This window comes from Balaenoptera borealis (assembly GCF_965194805.1).
Source record: "Balaenoptera borealis genome assembly, chromosome: 19".
Classification (NCBI taxonomy): Eukaryota; Metazoa; Chordata; class Mammalia; order Artiodactyla; family Balaenopteridae; genus Balaenoptera; species Balaenoptera borealis.
In genome coordinates, this window is record NC_138878.1 from 59,427,271 (window position 1) to 59,442,762 (window position 15,492).

The 15,492-nt window shown below is 56.6% G+C and overlaps 1 protein-coding gene across 9 annotated transcripts; it reads left to right on the forward strand.

Moving 5' to 3' along the window:
* Positions 1–139: 139 nt before the first annotated feature.
* KLC3 (kinesin light chain 3) lies at positions 140–15,406 on the forward strand. 9 transcript variants are annotated; one of them, XM_082369727.1, is made up of 13 exons: positions 7,026–7,177; positions 10,127–10,392; positions 10,883–11,113; positions 11,444–11,510; positions 11,920–12,139; positions 12,564–12,651; positions 12,725–12,826; positions 13,368–13,541; positions 14,183–14,273; positions 14,348–14,388; positions 14,481–14,587; positions 14,780–14,843; positions 15,151–15,406. In XM_082369727.1, the coding sequence occupies exons 2-13, from the start codon at positions 10,135–10,137 to the stop codon at positions 15,220–15,222; spliced, it is 1,515 nt and encodes a 504-aa protein (XP_082225853.1). In that variant the 5' UTR covers positions 7,026–7,177; positions 10,127–10,134; the 3' UTR covers positions 15,223–15,406. The 9 variants fall into 9 exon arrangements, 8 of the variants coding, with proteins under 8 accessions (XP_082225856.1, XP_082225854.1, XP_082225855.1 ...); XM_082369726.1 differs by having other exon boundaries at positions 7,030–7,177; positions 11,441–11,510; XR_014238000.1 differs by having other exon boundaries at positions 11,441–11,510; positions 14,348–14,843; positions 15,151–15,225.
* Positions 15,407–15,492: the final 86 nt, after the last annotated feature.

Sequence of the window (15,492 nt, forward strand, 5' to 3'; positions counted from 1 at the left end):
CCCCGCCGGGGCCACGGGATAGTGTCAGGGAATGTCCCAGGCACGTAGAAGCCACCCTCCCCTGGCCCTCCGCTGGGCCACCAGCCTCTCCTCAGCCCCCAGCGGCCTTGACCCCAGCAAACAGCAGGTCCTGAGCCCTAGCCCTGGGGAAACCTTGCAATGGCCCCTGAAGGTCAGGTATCTGGTTTTCCAGCAGAGGAAACAGAGATCGAGAGAGGCTGTGTGATTTGCCAGCTGTCACCCAGCTACAGGGAGCATCTGACCAAAGCCGAGGTGGGAACAGGGGTGGCCTGACCCCAGAAGCCTGTGCTTGGATGTACTTTCCTCCTTGGGAGCGGGTGGGAGGGAAACTGAGGCTGGGCTGAGTTGGGGCTGTTCTAACTCAAAGCCAGGTTGGAGGAGGTGGTCACCTTTCCCACTCCAGTCCGCCCGCCTGGTGACACTGGGAGATTTCCGCTGTGGAGGGGATAGGGAGGGACGTGTCCTGCCGGGAAGGGAGGTTATTTTTAGAGCTAGCTCTCTGTGTCCTCTGGGAGACCCGAGGTGCTGGGGATGGGGGGGTGGGGGGGCAGGTGTGAGGAGGTGGGGTCGCCACGTGTCCGGGTTAATTATAACCAGGCTTCTCGGGTGTCCCCAGGCCTCGCCTCCTTACAAGGGCAGCCGCGAGCCCGGGAGGCCAGCCCCACCCGCAGGGGAAGGGGGCTGGGTGGCGGCTCAGGTCAGAGCGCAGGACTCGCTGGGATCCGGGCTTTCAGCACCTTGACCGTGACGGGGGACCTCAAGGGCCGAGGATGAGATTCTTCGGAAATGGGACGGCACAGAGGAAATTGCTTCCTCCGCCTGGAAGGCGCCAAGACTTGGGCAAGCGGGGGCAAGTCCAGGGAGCAGGAGGAGTTCAGGGAGCGCCCGGATTGAAACAAAGAAGAGAACGTTCCTTTCCCTCTCTGAGGTTCCTCCCTCCTGCCCGGTCTTCCCCACTTCTTCCCAGGCATGGGGGCACTGACCTAGGGAAAGGGGACCTTCTCTACCTCTCCCTAGGTTACTATTGGGAGGGGGAGCTGCTTAGAAAACTTTTCCTTGGGGCCCAGCCCCTGATCTCTCCACCAACTTCCCCTTCCCAGTAAGGTCAGAGTGGCAAAGTTCTCCTTCACAGTTAGGGAAACTGAGGCTCAGAGAACTAAAAGGAACTGGTCTAGAATTATTATGCATTTATCATTTCAACAATTATTTATTAAGCACTTAATGGGAACACAGCAGAAAATAAGCAAAACCCCTGCCCTCGCGGAGGTGACATTTTAGTGAGGGTAAACAAGTCAATATATGCTCTAATGTCAGGGACAATGGGGCTTTGAAGGAAAGTGACAGAGGGTAAGGGATGAGAGTGATGGCACAGCAGAGGAGATCAGGTCAGACCTCTCTAGGGAGGTGACATCCGAGCAGAGACTGGAGGGAGCCAGCCATGTGGGGATCTGGAAGAGGGACAGCAGGTGCAAAGGCCCTGAGGTGGGAGTGGCTTGGCATATCTGAGAGACAGGGAGACGGCTGGAGGGCTGGAGCAGATGGGGCAGAGGGGAGAGTGGGAGGGAGAAGATGAGGTTGGAGAGAAGACAGGAGCAGACCTGTAGGGTCCTAGGGGCCGTGGAGGAGTCTCCATCCCACTGTGAGTGGGATAGGAGCCCCTGAGAGCTATGAGCAAGGGAGAGACAGGATCCAGCCACATCACACACAGCTCAGCCCCCTGGATCCCTAATAACCCCTTGTGTGGACATTTGACATTCCTTTTGGCCACACAGCATCCGAAGCCCTTTCTGTGTCTGGGGAGCCCCCCACCCTCTGACCACCTCCTTTGGAGAAGCCAAAAATGTCAGAAACTCGGTTTCCCATAATCCTTTGCAGCAACGGTTCAGTCATGTGACCAGGGCTGAGCCAGTTAAACACTCCAGCAGACCTTGTATCATAAGCTCTACCTCCTTTATCTTCTTTTTTTTTTTTTTTTAATATTTTATTTATTTATTTATTTATTTTTATATTTACTTTTGCCTGTGTTCGGTCTTCGTTGCTGTGCACGGGCCTTCTCAGTACGGTGGATTCTCTTGTTGTGGAGCACAGGCTCTAGGCACGCGGGATCTTCCCTGACCAGGGCTCGAACCTGTGCCCCCTGCACAGGCAGGCAGATTCTTAACCACTGCGCCACCAGGGAGGTCCCCACCCAGTGTTTCTTAATGGATACTTCAAAAGGAAACAGTTTGAGATCTTCACATTTGGTTGCTGCATTTTTATTTAATTAATAAATGTCTTGGCCATTTTTCCTCTGGTAAAGCAACCTAACCAGGAAATATTCAGGAAAGCATTACTCACCCTATTGCCAATAAATTAGAACATGGCAACTGAAGACATCTGAGTTTGGTTGGTCCTTGATCTTTTCATGGACCATTAGGAATAATTTCCACAGCATTCTTGCAAGTGGAGGAAAAAGGTGGAAATGCTAAAAAATTGAGTCCAACCGAGAAGGCGACCAGGGAATTGGTTATGCTTTGACTGAACTAGAGCTGCCTTCCCCCAGCTAGAATCAAGTTCAAATGCTGACTGCCTTGTTGACTGTGGTCTTGGGTGAGGGATTTCTCCTCTCTGAGCTTCAGTTTCTTCCTCTTTCTTAATTTTTTTTTTTTCAGCCAAAGATGCTCCTACTTTATTTTCAATTCTCACCATTACAAGTGTTGGATTCTGCAAGATCATAGTTAAAACGCTTCGGTGTAGGATATCAATTTTACACATAACGGCTGGATCCAAAAAGCCAATTTTGGGCTCTGATAGTAAATTAAATTTTATATGAATACATGAATTTGAAACTCAAAAACAACCTAAATGATAACAAGAACTCATCAATACATTTATATTCTCTATCATAAATGATACGTAAGTAGGAATTCAACTATTGTTACATCTGCAAGTCAGATGCTATCAAGCCAACTGCCTTGTACCATCCATAACCCTCTTACATTTTTACCTCAACGACGAATAGGAAGATTCAGTACATTTTAATTTCCCAAATGTTCTCAGAAAGAATGATCAGAAGCATCCTCCAGCTGTTGTTTTTTTTTTGAATTTTAGAATTTTATTTTATTTATTTTTTATACAGCAGTTTCTTAGTAGTCATCCATTTTATACATATTAGTGTATCTATGTCAATCCCAATCTCCCAGTTCATCCCACCCCCCCCACACCCTGCCACTTTCCCCCGCTGGTGTCCATACGTTTGTTCTCTACATCTGAAGCACCCTCCAGTTTTCAAACACAGTTGGGTAAATCCATTTACCCCACAGGAACTACCTGTGTGTGTTGTAAGGTAGCAGTGAAAGACTATGATCCTCTGCGGTAGTGACGCCTTCAATGCGGAAGCCTTCCCTCTTCACATGAAGTGTGTGAATAACAGGAAGGGACAGAGTCACCTTCATTATTTCCTCAACTATTGGTGTTTTAATAGGATTTTAAATGCCTGATTTCAATTTTACAACAACAATACCAATATTCATTCTGAAAGGTAATCTTATGTTCCAAGTAGCAGATATTAACAACTTCCAACATGATCTCTAGGAACAATTTGCAGTTCTTCTTTTTTTTTTTTTTTGGCCACACAGCTTGCAAGATATTATTTCCCCGACCAGGGATCGAACCCGTGCCCCCTGCAATGGAAGCACAGAGTCATAACCACTGGCCTGCCAGGGAAGTCCCTAATTTGCAGTTCTGAACTATGCTTTGGAAAAACATTTCCAGCAGTCTGTGCAGGATTTATGCCTATTCCATTATGGGTAATAATTGCAGTTATTGGATGTTGCAGGAACTTTAAATTCTTCTGTTGCAAACTTTAAGACTGCTGTGAAAGGTGTACTTTGGGGAACACAGAGTACTTTGTGGGGCAGCTGAGAGTCTGACGTCAGAGTGATCTTAAAGAAAACCTTTGACATGGCAGAGCCAGTCCAGAGACCCCACCAATTCCACCGGCTAGCCCCACGTCCTCTGAAGTGCAGCCTGGCCCATTTCCTCCTTTTTAGATATGGCAAGTAAGAGTGCCTACCTCAGAGGGTGGCTGTATGGATTCAGGGGCTCTGCTACTCCTTGGCTGTGTGATCTTGGACAAGTCACTTAACCTCTCTGTGCCTCATCTTCTTCACCTGTAGAATGAGGACAATCATAGCAGGTTGGTGTGAAGGTGAACAGAATTAACCTACAAGACAAGACCTGACATAGGGCCTGTCTTGGGTAAGAACTCAGGAATGCCAGCCCCAGCTGACGCTGTGCAAAAGTGCTTGGCACAGGGCCAGCCCAAATGGTCACCTTGGTTAACACCTTCTTTCAGCCTTTATCTCATTTAATCCTCACCACTATGCTATGTGATGAGTGCAATCATCCCTGTTTTATATTTATTTATTTATTTATTGGCTGCCTCGGGTCTTCGTTGATGCGCGTGGGTTTTCTCTAGTTGCAGCGAGCGGGGGCTAACTTCATTGCGGTGCCCGGGCTTATTGCGGTGGCTTCTCTTGTTGCGGAGCACGGGTTCTAGGCGCGCGGGCTTCAGTAGTTGTGGCACGTGGGCTCAGTAGTTGTGGCTCGCGGACTCTAGAGCGCAGGCTCGGTAGTTGTGGCGCACGGGTTAGTTGCTCCATGGCATGTGGGATCTTCCCGGACCAGGGCTCGAACCCATGTCCCCTGCATTGGCAGGCGGATTCTTAACCACTGCACCACGAGGGAAGTTCCCATCCCTGTTTTATAGATGAGGAAATAGGTGCTCAGAAAATCATGGCTTGCCCCAGGTGACATGGAAAGGAAATGTCAAGACCAGGATTTGAATGCAGATCTACCTGGCTCCAATTCCCTCCCTCCCCCCACCCCACATACACACACAGTGTTTACCATGTGCCACTCTGTTCTAAGCCTTTTACAGGGATTACTCATTAATCCCCACATCAGCCTCACAAAGTAGGTTAGACATGTGAGTCCATTTCTACAGATCAGGAACGTGAGGACCAGAGAGGTTAGTTCCTGGCTCAGGGGTCACACAGCCAACAAATGACAGAGCAGGGATTTGCACCTAGGTCATCTGGCTCCAGTCCCTGCACTGCTTCGTAGTAAGCGTGTGGCAGTTCCAGAACCAAAGTCCAGTGTCCTGAGGCCAGAACAATGGGAGACAAGGACTCAGCTGCCCCCTTCTACCCTGTTCCCTAGAAATACCTGGAGAAGTTAGAGCATGAGTTTGAGTTTTATTTTCCATCAGTCAGTCAACAACCATTGTCCCGAGTGTCTTCTCTGTGTTCGGGCTGTGCTGGGTAGCACTGGGCACACAGCAGGGACTGAGACTGCCTTGGCTCTATCTTCCCTCCTGGGTCTTACAGTCCTGCATGGGAGACAGACAAGTGATGACCCAGGATGGGCATGGCTGGAACATGGGAGCCCAGGAGGTTGCAGGAGCCCAGGAAGGGCGTTTCCTCCAGCCTTGCGGTGGTCAGAGAGAGCTTCCGGCAGGAGGGAGCATCTGCACTGAGGCTCGGAGAACACGGGAGTAGAGAGCCGCGCGGGAATCTGGTGCCTGGTCTACGGACCAACAGCGCCCTCTGCTGGAAGTATCCAGTAGTGCAGCGACCGGTGTACTGCCAGGGTTTGGCAAAGCTCGCCTTGAACCAAATTCGATGATGCTAGAATCCTGTGCGCCCAGCTTTGGCCAATTTATATTTCTAGGACTTGATTCATTGAGTCAGTCACTCAACAAATATTTCTTGAGCACCTAATTTGCGCCAGGTTGTTTTAATGCTAAAGATACCGTGCTGACAGTACAGAGCCCTGCCCTCAGGGAACTGGCATTCTAGTGGGGGAGAACCAATAATGTAACACCATAAAACCAGTAGCTAATATTTGCTAAATGCTTCCGATCCATATATTAATGCATTCAATGTTTACAGCCTCGGCTTCCCTCGTGGCGCAGTGGTTAAAAATCCGCCTGCCAATGCAGGGCACACCGGTTCGAGCCCTGTTCCGCAAAGGTCCCACAAGCCGCGGAGCAACTAAGCCCTTGCGCCACAACTACTGAAGCTCGCGCGCCTAGAGCCCGTGCTCCGCAACAAGAGAAGCCACTGCAATGAGAAGCCCGCGCACTGGTAGACCCCGCTCGCCGCAACTAGAGAAAGCCCGCGTGCAGCAACGAAGACGCAACACAGCCAGAAAAAAAATTCTCACAGCCTTTGACTACTCCCATTTTACAGATTAGGGAAACGGAGACAGAGAGGTTAAGTTACTTGTCCAAGGCCTGCGCAGCTAGTAAGTGCTGAAATCGGATGTGAACTCAGAGCTCAATTTTTAGCCTCACCAATAATGTGATGTAACACAACATAGTAATTATAATGTTACATGAAATAATTTTAGGTCCTGAAAAGTTTTGTGAACAAAATCAAGCAGAGAAATGAGGTTGTCTTTTGGCGGGAAGGTGTAATTTAGAAGAGACAGGCAAGGGAGGCCTCTCGGAGGAAGCGGCCTTTGAAAAGGGACCAGACAAACGTCCAGATCTGTGTGGAGAGATGTCCAAGCAGGGCGCACAGCCAAAGCAAAGAGCCGGCGGCTGGCACTGCAAGAAGGCCATCCGTCTGGGATCCAAAGTTTCCAAGATTCTAGTTTCGCTGAGACTCTGCTTTCCAGGCCTCCTGCGCACTGGAATCATCTCAGATTCGACGTGCCCTACAGGCTACGCACTACGCGCGCGCGAAGTTCTGCGGTTGCCGCAGGGCCGGGGCCGCAGGTCTTAACTTTCCCCGGGCGGTGGGCGGGGCCGGTCTCACCTGCGGGGGCGGGGCTCCCGGCCACCCCGCCCCCCGGAGGACCCGCCCGCGGCCCGAGACTCGCTGCGCAGCTGGAAGCGGCGGGGCGTGCGCGGCGGGCGGGCGCAGCGCGGCGAAGCAGGACCGGGAGCTGTCTGCGGTCAGGTGGGCGCCGGGAATGCGGGGTGGGAGTCCCGGGAGCTGCGAGGATGGAGGCGAGGGCGGAGGGTGTGGGCTGGGCCTGGCGCACCCCTGGGCCCTCTGGCCCGGAGACGGGGACGGGTTTTGGGGCCCCTGGACGCCCCCTGTCCCCCCCTGGGGCTCCCCGGGGTCTGGAGGCCCAGCTGGGGCCGCGCCCCCTCCCCCGGGCTCAGGTAAACAGAAGCGAGGACGGGGCGGGGCCTGGGGGCGGGAGGGGGCCCTTGTGACGGCCTGGCGGCGGGCGGTGAAACCGGGGGTGAGCCGGGCTGGGCCGGCCGGCCAGGGGTAAGTTGTGTGGTTTGGGGGGCTGGCCATGATGGGGGCCTCCCGCCTGCGAGTGTATGTGTGTGTGGAGGTGGTGTGTGCATGTGCATGAGAGATGGTGTACGAAGCTCAGGTGTGTGTGATGGTGTCAGGCTGTGGGTACAGGTGGGCACAGGAGATGGCCTGTCCGTGTAAGCGTGCGAGGGCACAGAGGGACTGCTTGAATGATGTGAAACTGTTTCAGTGATGTGAAAATGTGGGCGACCTCTGATTGTGTGTCTGTAATGCTGTGTGTGTGTGTGTGTGTGTTTGGCAGGGAGTTGAACTGTTTATAGGGTTAGGTGTGTCACCAAGAAATTGTGTGACCGTGGTTGTCTCTCTGCCTGTAAGACTGGGGGGGTGACAAGGAGGTGGGCACTGTGGGTTCAGGATGGATACGTGGGGTGTCACTGTGATTATCGTTGTCAGCTGCGCGGTTGTGCGCACGGGGCTCAGCTGGTGAAGGGGAGTTTGCTGTTTGGAGGCCGGCATGAGTGTGGGAGCCAGTGTGTGTCAAGGAAACAGCCCGAGTGATGTGTGGCTGTGCGTGTCGCTCTGTTACTGTGCAGAGGTTGCGTCTGGAACATTCGGCTCAGCTGTCTGAGATTGTGCGTGATGTTGTGGGAGGTTGTATGCGTCCGCAAACTTTCGTGAATGATAGTCATGGTTGTCGGGATGACTCAAAGAACGGGTGTGGTTGTGAGTGTGACTTGCGTGTGGAGTGTGAGACTACGTATGGTGTGATATACCTACACACACTTATATACTACGTACACAGAGAGATTGATATATGCACGAATACGTATATACATAGAGAGAGAGATTGATGGCGATGGAGAGGCTGCAGTATATAAAATCCGCAGGATTACACACCTGCCCTTACTCTGTGTCTGAGTGGATGTGATTGGGAGCATGTGCACAGGTGCTAAAAGCGCTGGGCTGTTCCGGAGAACACAGTGGCTTGAGTGAAGTAAGCCTGAGAGACTGTGTGCGGAACGTATGGAACTCCCCGTGTCTCTACAGCTGTCTGTGTCACGGGCACCCGCTTGTGACGGCGTAAGAGCCTGGCCTCAGGGGTCATTCGCACGTCCGCGTGTGAAGCTTTATAGTGTGTCTGTGTGTGCGAATCCCTGGCTGGCCAGGTGGGGAGGAAGGAAGGAAGTGGGGAGGATGGTGACGGGTCCACCGTGAATCCTGGGAGCATGGAGGAGGCGCTGGGCATAGGATGGAGCGCTAGGTGCTGGCAGGACTGTGGGAGTGTAGGAGAGGGCATGTGTCATGGGCATAAAAGTTCAAGGAGACAGTCCCAGTGGAAGTGATTCGGGATTTGGTTATCTTTTTTGCAGGTGAGGGGGGCTGAGGGAGGAGACAGTTTCTTTGTGTGTTGGCTTTTATTTTGTTTTTAAATTTTTATTGAAGTATAGTTGGTTTACAATGTTGTCTTAGTTTCAGGTATACAGCAAAGTGATTCAGTTGTAAGTATTATATATATATATTTTTCACAATCTTTTCCATTATAAGTTATTACAGTGTATTGAGTATAGTTCCCTGAGCTACACAGTAGGTCCTTGTTGGTTATCGATTTTATATACATATATGTTAATCCCAAACCCCTAATTTATCCCTCCCCACCCCTTTTCCCCTTTGGTAACCATAAATTTGTTTTCTATGTCTGGCTTTTATTTCTGAAAGGAAAATATACCTGTGTGTTGAGTTGTATTTCTCAGAGGGGAGTGTGTATGTGTTATTTCTGAAAGAAGAACGTATTTGTGTGCGTGCCTTAGTGTGTTGCATTAGGTTGTATCAATATTTTGAAAGGAAAATGTGGATGTGTGTGAGGGTGTGCTGAGTTGTATTTTTAAGAGAAAGTGTGTGTGTGTGTCATTTCTGAGAGGACAATGTGTATTACGCTGTATTTCTGAGAGGTGTGTGTGTGTGTGTGTATGTATGTATGTATGTGAGGGCCCCAGAGGCATTGTCACCAGATGTGTCATTGACCTTGTCACCCATATACAACCCCATGAAGTCCCACATGTGAAACCCCCCCCATCCATTACCAGCTGGGCCTCAGACCCTCAGCTGTCACATGGCCAATGTGACATCCATGGGCCACGCCTGCCACACGTGTGTCCCAACACACCTTGGGCTGGCTGAGCATGTCTGCAGTGGTGGGGTGGAGCCCGTTTCCTCTGGGTCTGCCGGGTCCTCGGGCTCCGGGAGCCACCACCTGGGGCCCCCCTTCCTGACCTCCCCAGTCTAGAGGCCTCTGCTTCCAGCACCCCAGCCCCTTGGCTTTCTCCTCCTGCCCCACCCGCCCCCAGTGGTCTGACTGGTTCCCAACAAAAACACCCTAAGAATGAGCTCACAGAGAGGCTGCCGCCTCCACACGTCCTGCCCCACACGCCCAGCAGGAGAGGGCACCTCTGGTCCCAAGGTCACACAGCCGGGAGTGCTGGGCCAGGGTACCCAGGCTCCTTGGGGTGGGCTGGGCTGGCCGGGTGAGCTGAGGTGGGTGGGAGGCCTCGAGATGGCTGTTTGCCCTCCTCTGGTTAATCATACATAACGAGGTTTTGGAGTTGCCCTCAGGGCAGGGCCCTGGGCCGAGGACAGGGAAGGAGACTAGGTTTCCAGTTGCCCGCTGGCCAGGATGGGCGTGGGACAGGGTGCTGGCCGGAGTGAGGAGAGCACGGAGGCAGAGGGCTGGCCGGGATGGGCGGACAGGGAGAGGGCTGAGGGGACCTGTGGCGCAGATGGCGCGGAGGCAGAGGGGCTGACTTGCCCGGCCCTGGCCGTGATCCCCTGATCCCGGTCACCCCCAGGAGCAGCAATGTCCGTGAAGGTGGCGGCCCCGGGAAACATGGGGCTGGGCCCAGAGCACCTGAGCCCTGAGGAGCTGGTGCGACAGACGCGACAAGTGGTACAGGGGCTGGAGGCCCTGCGGGCAGAGCACCGGGGCCTGGCCGGGCACCTGGCGGAGGCCGTGGCAGGACAGGGCCCGGTGGCTGGCCTGGAACTGCTGGAAGAAAAGCAGGAGGTGGTGAGCCACTCACTGGAGGCCATCGAGCTGGGGCTGGGTGAGGCCCAGGTATGAGGGGGCCAACTCAACTATGGGGGATGTGGCTCAGGCCTGGGGGTTGCCCAGGGATGAGGGGGCAGCCTGGGTAGAGGGAGGACTAGGGGAGCCAGGCCCGGGAGGGGGAGGCTCCCGTCCTGAGATGGGATCCCTGGGCTGCATTGGGGATGGGGGTCCTTATGTGCGACAGGGACCCCTGAACCAGGTGGGGTCCTTCCGTGGAACTGTGGGGCCCGGGGAGGCTTTGGGGTTGCACGGGTGGAATGTGAAGTATCCTGAGGGTAATTTGTGTGCCTGGGTGAAATCAGAGGGGTCCCGGGGCAGGATTGGGGTATGTCCCCGAGAGCCTCTGAGCATCCCTGGAGCCACAATGGAGGGGGTCTCTGTATAATCCGGGGTACCCTGGAGAGAATGGGGTGCTCTGGCTTGATCCGAGGCCCTGGGCTGGGTCGGGGGCGGGAGGGACCAGGCCTCTGACTCGCCACCCCCGCCTCCCCGGCAGGTGCTGCTGGCCCTGTCGGCACACGTGGGCGCGCTCGAGGCTGAGAAGCAGCGGCTGCGAGCGCAGGCCCGGCGGCTGGCCCAGGAGAACGCGTGGCTGCGGGAAGAGCTGGGGGAGACGCAGCAGCGGCTGCGGGCCAGCGAGGAGGCTGTGGCCCAGCTGGAGGAGGAGAAGAGCCACCTGGAGTTCCTGGGGCAGCTGCGGCAGTATGACCCGCCTGCGGAGAGCCAGGTGCTGCGGGACCCAGTGAGGCGGGGGCCGTGATGTGCTGGGGACCCCGCACTCCTTAGCTACCCCACAGCCCCCATCCCTCCGTGGTGCCCCCCAGTGCCCCAGACCCTCCGAAGAACCCCCCGACCCTCTGCAGAGCCCCACAAATCCCAGACCCACTAGAACTTCCACAGAAGCCCCCCAGCTGCTCCACAAAGCCCGAGGATCCTCCCCAAGCCCTCAGGAGACCCCTGACCACCACCTCCCTCAAACCCTGGGATCCAGGACCCCAGTCTCTGACTCAGACTCCCAAGCCTCATGACACCCACTTTCCTGTCCTCTCTGCAGCAGCCCGAGTCCCCCCATCGGCAGGACAGCCTGGCCTCCCTGTTCCCCAGTGAGGAGGAGGAGAGGAAAGGTGGGTGTGGGGAGCTCAGCCAGGAGGATGAATGGCCCAGGCTGGGGGGGGGATCTCTGATTTGCTGGACCCCCAAGGCCTCTGAGGGAGGATGGGGAAGGTCAGGGCGGGGTGTCAGGAGGATGAAGCAGGGGGCTGTGGGGGTCACAGCAGGCAGGTGACGCTGGAAGCTGCAAAAGCAGGCCTGCCACGGCCCCAGGAGCCAGGTGGCTCCCATGTTTCTGTCCCGCAGGCTAGGACACATCCCACGGGCCAGTAAGATGCCTGTGATTCCAATCTCAGACGTCAGAACAGGGGCCCGTGGTCCCAGGGGCCAGCGAGGCAGCTGCAGCTTTGGGGTGCACGTGTCCCCTCGTGCGGGGCCGCGGAAGTAGGCGGCCTGCAGTGACTGGGCGCCTGGCACCCCCAGGTCCCGAGGCAGCGGGGGCCATCTCTGCTCAGCAGGGTGGCTACGAGATCCCGGCCCGCCTTCGGACCCTGCACAACCTCGTGCTCCAGTACGCGGGGCAGGGCCGCTACGAGGTGGCGGCACCCCTGTGCCGCCAGGCCTTAGAGGATCTGGAGCGGAGCTCGGGCCACTGCCACCCTGACGTGGCCACCCTGCTCAACATCCTGGCGCTGGTGTACCGGTGAGGGCTGCAGCCACCACGGCTTGGAGGGGGCAGGAAGGGCGGGGACCTGTCGTTGGGCAGAAGAGGTGGGGACCCTGGTGTCCTGCCCTGCCAGCATAGGGCACCAGGGGTGGTGGTGGAGGGAAGGGACAGAGATCTGGGGAGGCCACTGAGACCCAGGCAAAGAGGAGTTATTAGCATGGGCAAGAGAGACCACAGCGGAGTGGGGAAGAGACCTGGGGTGGCAGAGGCTTGGCAGCCATCTGGGAGTGTGGGGACCCTGTGCTAGACTTGGGAGGTATGAGGACCCCCAGAAGGGACCCCCAGAGGGTGCCACCCATGCTTGGTCGTCAAGTCCCTGGGCCTGCGGGATTCAGCCCAGCCGATGGCCCCTGCTACCCCAGCCTGGCCAAACGCCCTACACCCTTGGGCCGCCCCACAGGGACCAGAACAAGTACAAAGAGGCCACAGACCTTCTCTATGACGCCCTGCAGATCCGGGAGCAGACGCTGGGCCGGGAGCACCCCGCGGTGAGCGGGGGCCCAGGAGGGAGGGCTGCAGGCTGTGCCTTCCCACCCCTGACCCGCCTCTCCCGCCCTGCAGGTGGCCGCCACCCTCAACAACCTGGCCGTCCTCTACGGGAAGCGTGGGCGTTACCAGGAGGCGGAGCCCCTGTGCCAGCGCGCCCTGGAGATCCGTGAGAAGGTCCCGCCCCCACCCGGCTCCCACGGAGCCCGTCCTGAGTGGCTCTCACCCTTTGATCCTGAATTCAGCGCTCAATTCTGTGGCCCTTGCATAACCCTGATTTGCTCCTGCGGCCTCTGACCTTCTGTGCCCCTCCCATTTGACATCGTGTGCCTCCAGTTTGAACCTAGAGCACCCAATCCCATGACCCACCACCCTTGACATACCAATGACTTCCGTTTGGTCTTGACTTCTGACTCTCATAGGTCAGCTCATGCCCCCACCCGGTCCTGACCTTCCAGCCCCACGTGACCAGTACAACCCCATCCTTGATCTACCTGCTTGACCCATAATCACAAGGTTTTGCACCACTATGACCTCTGACCCAGCTACTCCCCAGTTTGACCGTGCAGTTCCTGCCCTCCACCCCCAACCTCCTGTAATTCTCCATCCACTTCAATCCTATAACCAACCCATGACCCTCATTACGGCTGTTGGCATCATGTGGCCCGCCCACCCCGGCTGACCCCAGTGACTTGTGATCCCATGACTTGACTCCTAGGTCCTGGGCGCTAGCCACCCGGACGTGGCCAAGCAGCTCAACAACCTGGCCCTGCTGTGCCAGAACCAGGGCAAGTTCGAGGAGGTGGAGCGGCACTACGGCCGGGCCCTGAGCATTTACACGGCCCTCGGTGGGCCTCACGACCCCAACGTGGCCAAGACCAAGAACAACCTGGTGAGGGCGCCTTGGGGCACGGGTGTCCTGGTCCTGGGGCCGCAGCACTGGGGAGCACCATCGGCTCAAGGGTGGGATACCACGGAGGCCAGGGGCCCCACCTCTGCCCAGCCCTCGAGCTGTCCCATGAGACGCGTCTTCCAAGCTGGGCCCTGACAGCTGAGGTTGCTCAGCAGAGGACACGGAAGCGTCAGGAAACAGGCAAGTTGGTGGCAGCCCGAGAACAGCTCCAGTCAAAGAGGAAGCCAGAGAGACGGGCCGGGAGCAGATGAGAGCATTTATTGAGCTAAACCCCCTTCTTAGGACTTTGCCTGTACTGTCTGTTTCTTCAAGGGCCCTATGAGGTAGGTGCTCCCGTTGCCCCATTTTGCAGATGAGGAAACTGAGGCACAGAGAGGTGTGTCACTGGCTCAAGGTAGAGTGGGGAACAGGTTCCTGCTCTGAGTCAGGAAGTCACCTACGCTATGGGAAGTGGTGGGGTTGGGCTTCAAGCCCACCCTGCTGTCGGCCGAGGCCTGGAGTGTGGGGTAAACCTGGGCTTCTTCCTGCGGGGGCTGGAAGGATGTGCCTGGGTGCAGTGCTGGGGCCTGGGAAGCTCCCAGATTTGAGGCAAGGTCACCCAGGCTATGCCCTCCCTGCAGGCCTCAGCCTACCTGAAACAGAACAAGTACCAGCAGGCGGAGGAACTGTACAAAGAAATCCTCAGCAGGGAGGCCCTGCCCGCCCCTCTCGGTGAGCCCCCAGCCCCTCCCCTCTCCCCCAGGGGGCTCAGCATCCCCACCACAATGGCCCCATCTGTTCCCCAGGAGCCCCCAACACAGGCACAGCTGGTGACGCAGAACAGCAGGTGAGGACAGGCTTTGCCTCAGCTCCCAGGGTGGAGGTGGGGACTGGATGGAATGGGGGGGGACTGACCCGTGTCCCTGGCACCCTCCCCAGACCCTTCGTCGGAGCAGCTCATTCTCCAAGCTCCGAGAGTCCATCCGGCGGGGAAGCGAGAAGCTGGTCTCCCGGCTCCGAGGCGAGGGGGCGGTGGGGGCAGCTGAGTGAGTGTTGGGTCAGGTTGGTGGCCGAATCTGTAGCCCACCCCTCTCCCTGCCCTGCTCAAGAACCTTCCATGGCTCCCACCTCCCCTGCCACACATACAATCAAACCTGGCGCTGGAGAGGTCCCTCCCAGGGTGGGAGCCAGACACTCCTGGGCTCACTTGTGCCCCACCCCCCGACTTTCCTCTGTAGGATGAAGAGAGCCGTGTCACTCAACATGCTGAACATGGATGGTACCAGGGCTGCTGGGAACCAGGTGAGGGGGACAGCCGGGTCAAGGGTGGAGTGAGGGGACACACTGACAGGCCCAGAGGCAAGGGAAGGGTGGGAGTGGTCAGGCTGGCGGTGGAGTGGACACCAGGACAGGGAGCACGGATGGCTTTTACTTGGGTAGAGGCGGGGGAACGGATGGATGGAGTCAGGGTGGACGTGGGGACAGGAGGACGAGCAACACGGCCATCAGGACAGACAAGCTGGCAGCCAGGCTGCTGGGGAGGAGCCCTAGGGGCAGCTGCAGCAGAGCTGTGTCCTGCCCCTCACCCACCCCCCGTGCCTGTCCCCAGTTCCCCAGCCGGCACCTGAGCGAGGCCTCTCGGACCCTCAGCGCCAGCACCCAGGACCTGGGCCCCCGCTGAAGGCGACAGAACCACGTGGCTGCGGCTTCTCAGGAGGAGCGGGAGCGGGAGTGGGATGGGAGGAGGGGACGGGAGTCCTTTCATCTCCCTGACTCGCTCCCACCCCTCGGGGGCACCCAGTGTCTTGGGCTTCCCCGCTGTCCTCTCCTCCTGTGATTAAAGGCTGTAGACTTGGCAGCCAGAACGTCTGCCTGAGGTGTCCTGCAGGGACCTTTAAGCGCCTCCCCCGGAGGCGCCCTCCAAGCTGCTGGGACCCAGGGCCAGGTAAGG

Bases quoted from the DNA above. Each gene is read 5' to 3' on its own strand.
- KLC3 (XM_082369730.1), top strand. From the start codon at position 10,135: ATGTCCGTGAAGGTGGCGGCCCCGGGAAACATGGGGCTGGGCCCAGAG. The intron at 11,114-11,440 runs GTGCTGCGGGAC...TCCTCTCTGCAG, and splicing joins ACCCGCCTGCGGAGAGCCAG to CAGCCCGAGTCCCCCCATCG. The intron at 12,652-12,724 runs GTGAGCGGGGGC...CCCGCCCTGCAG, and splicing joins TGGGCCGGGAGCACCCCGCG to GTGGCCGCCACCCTCAACAA.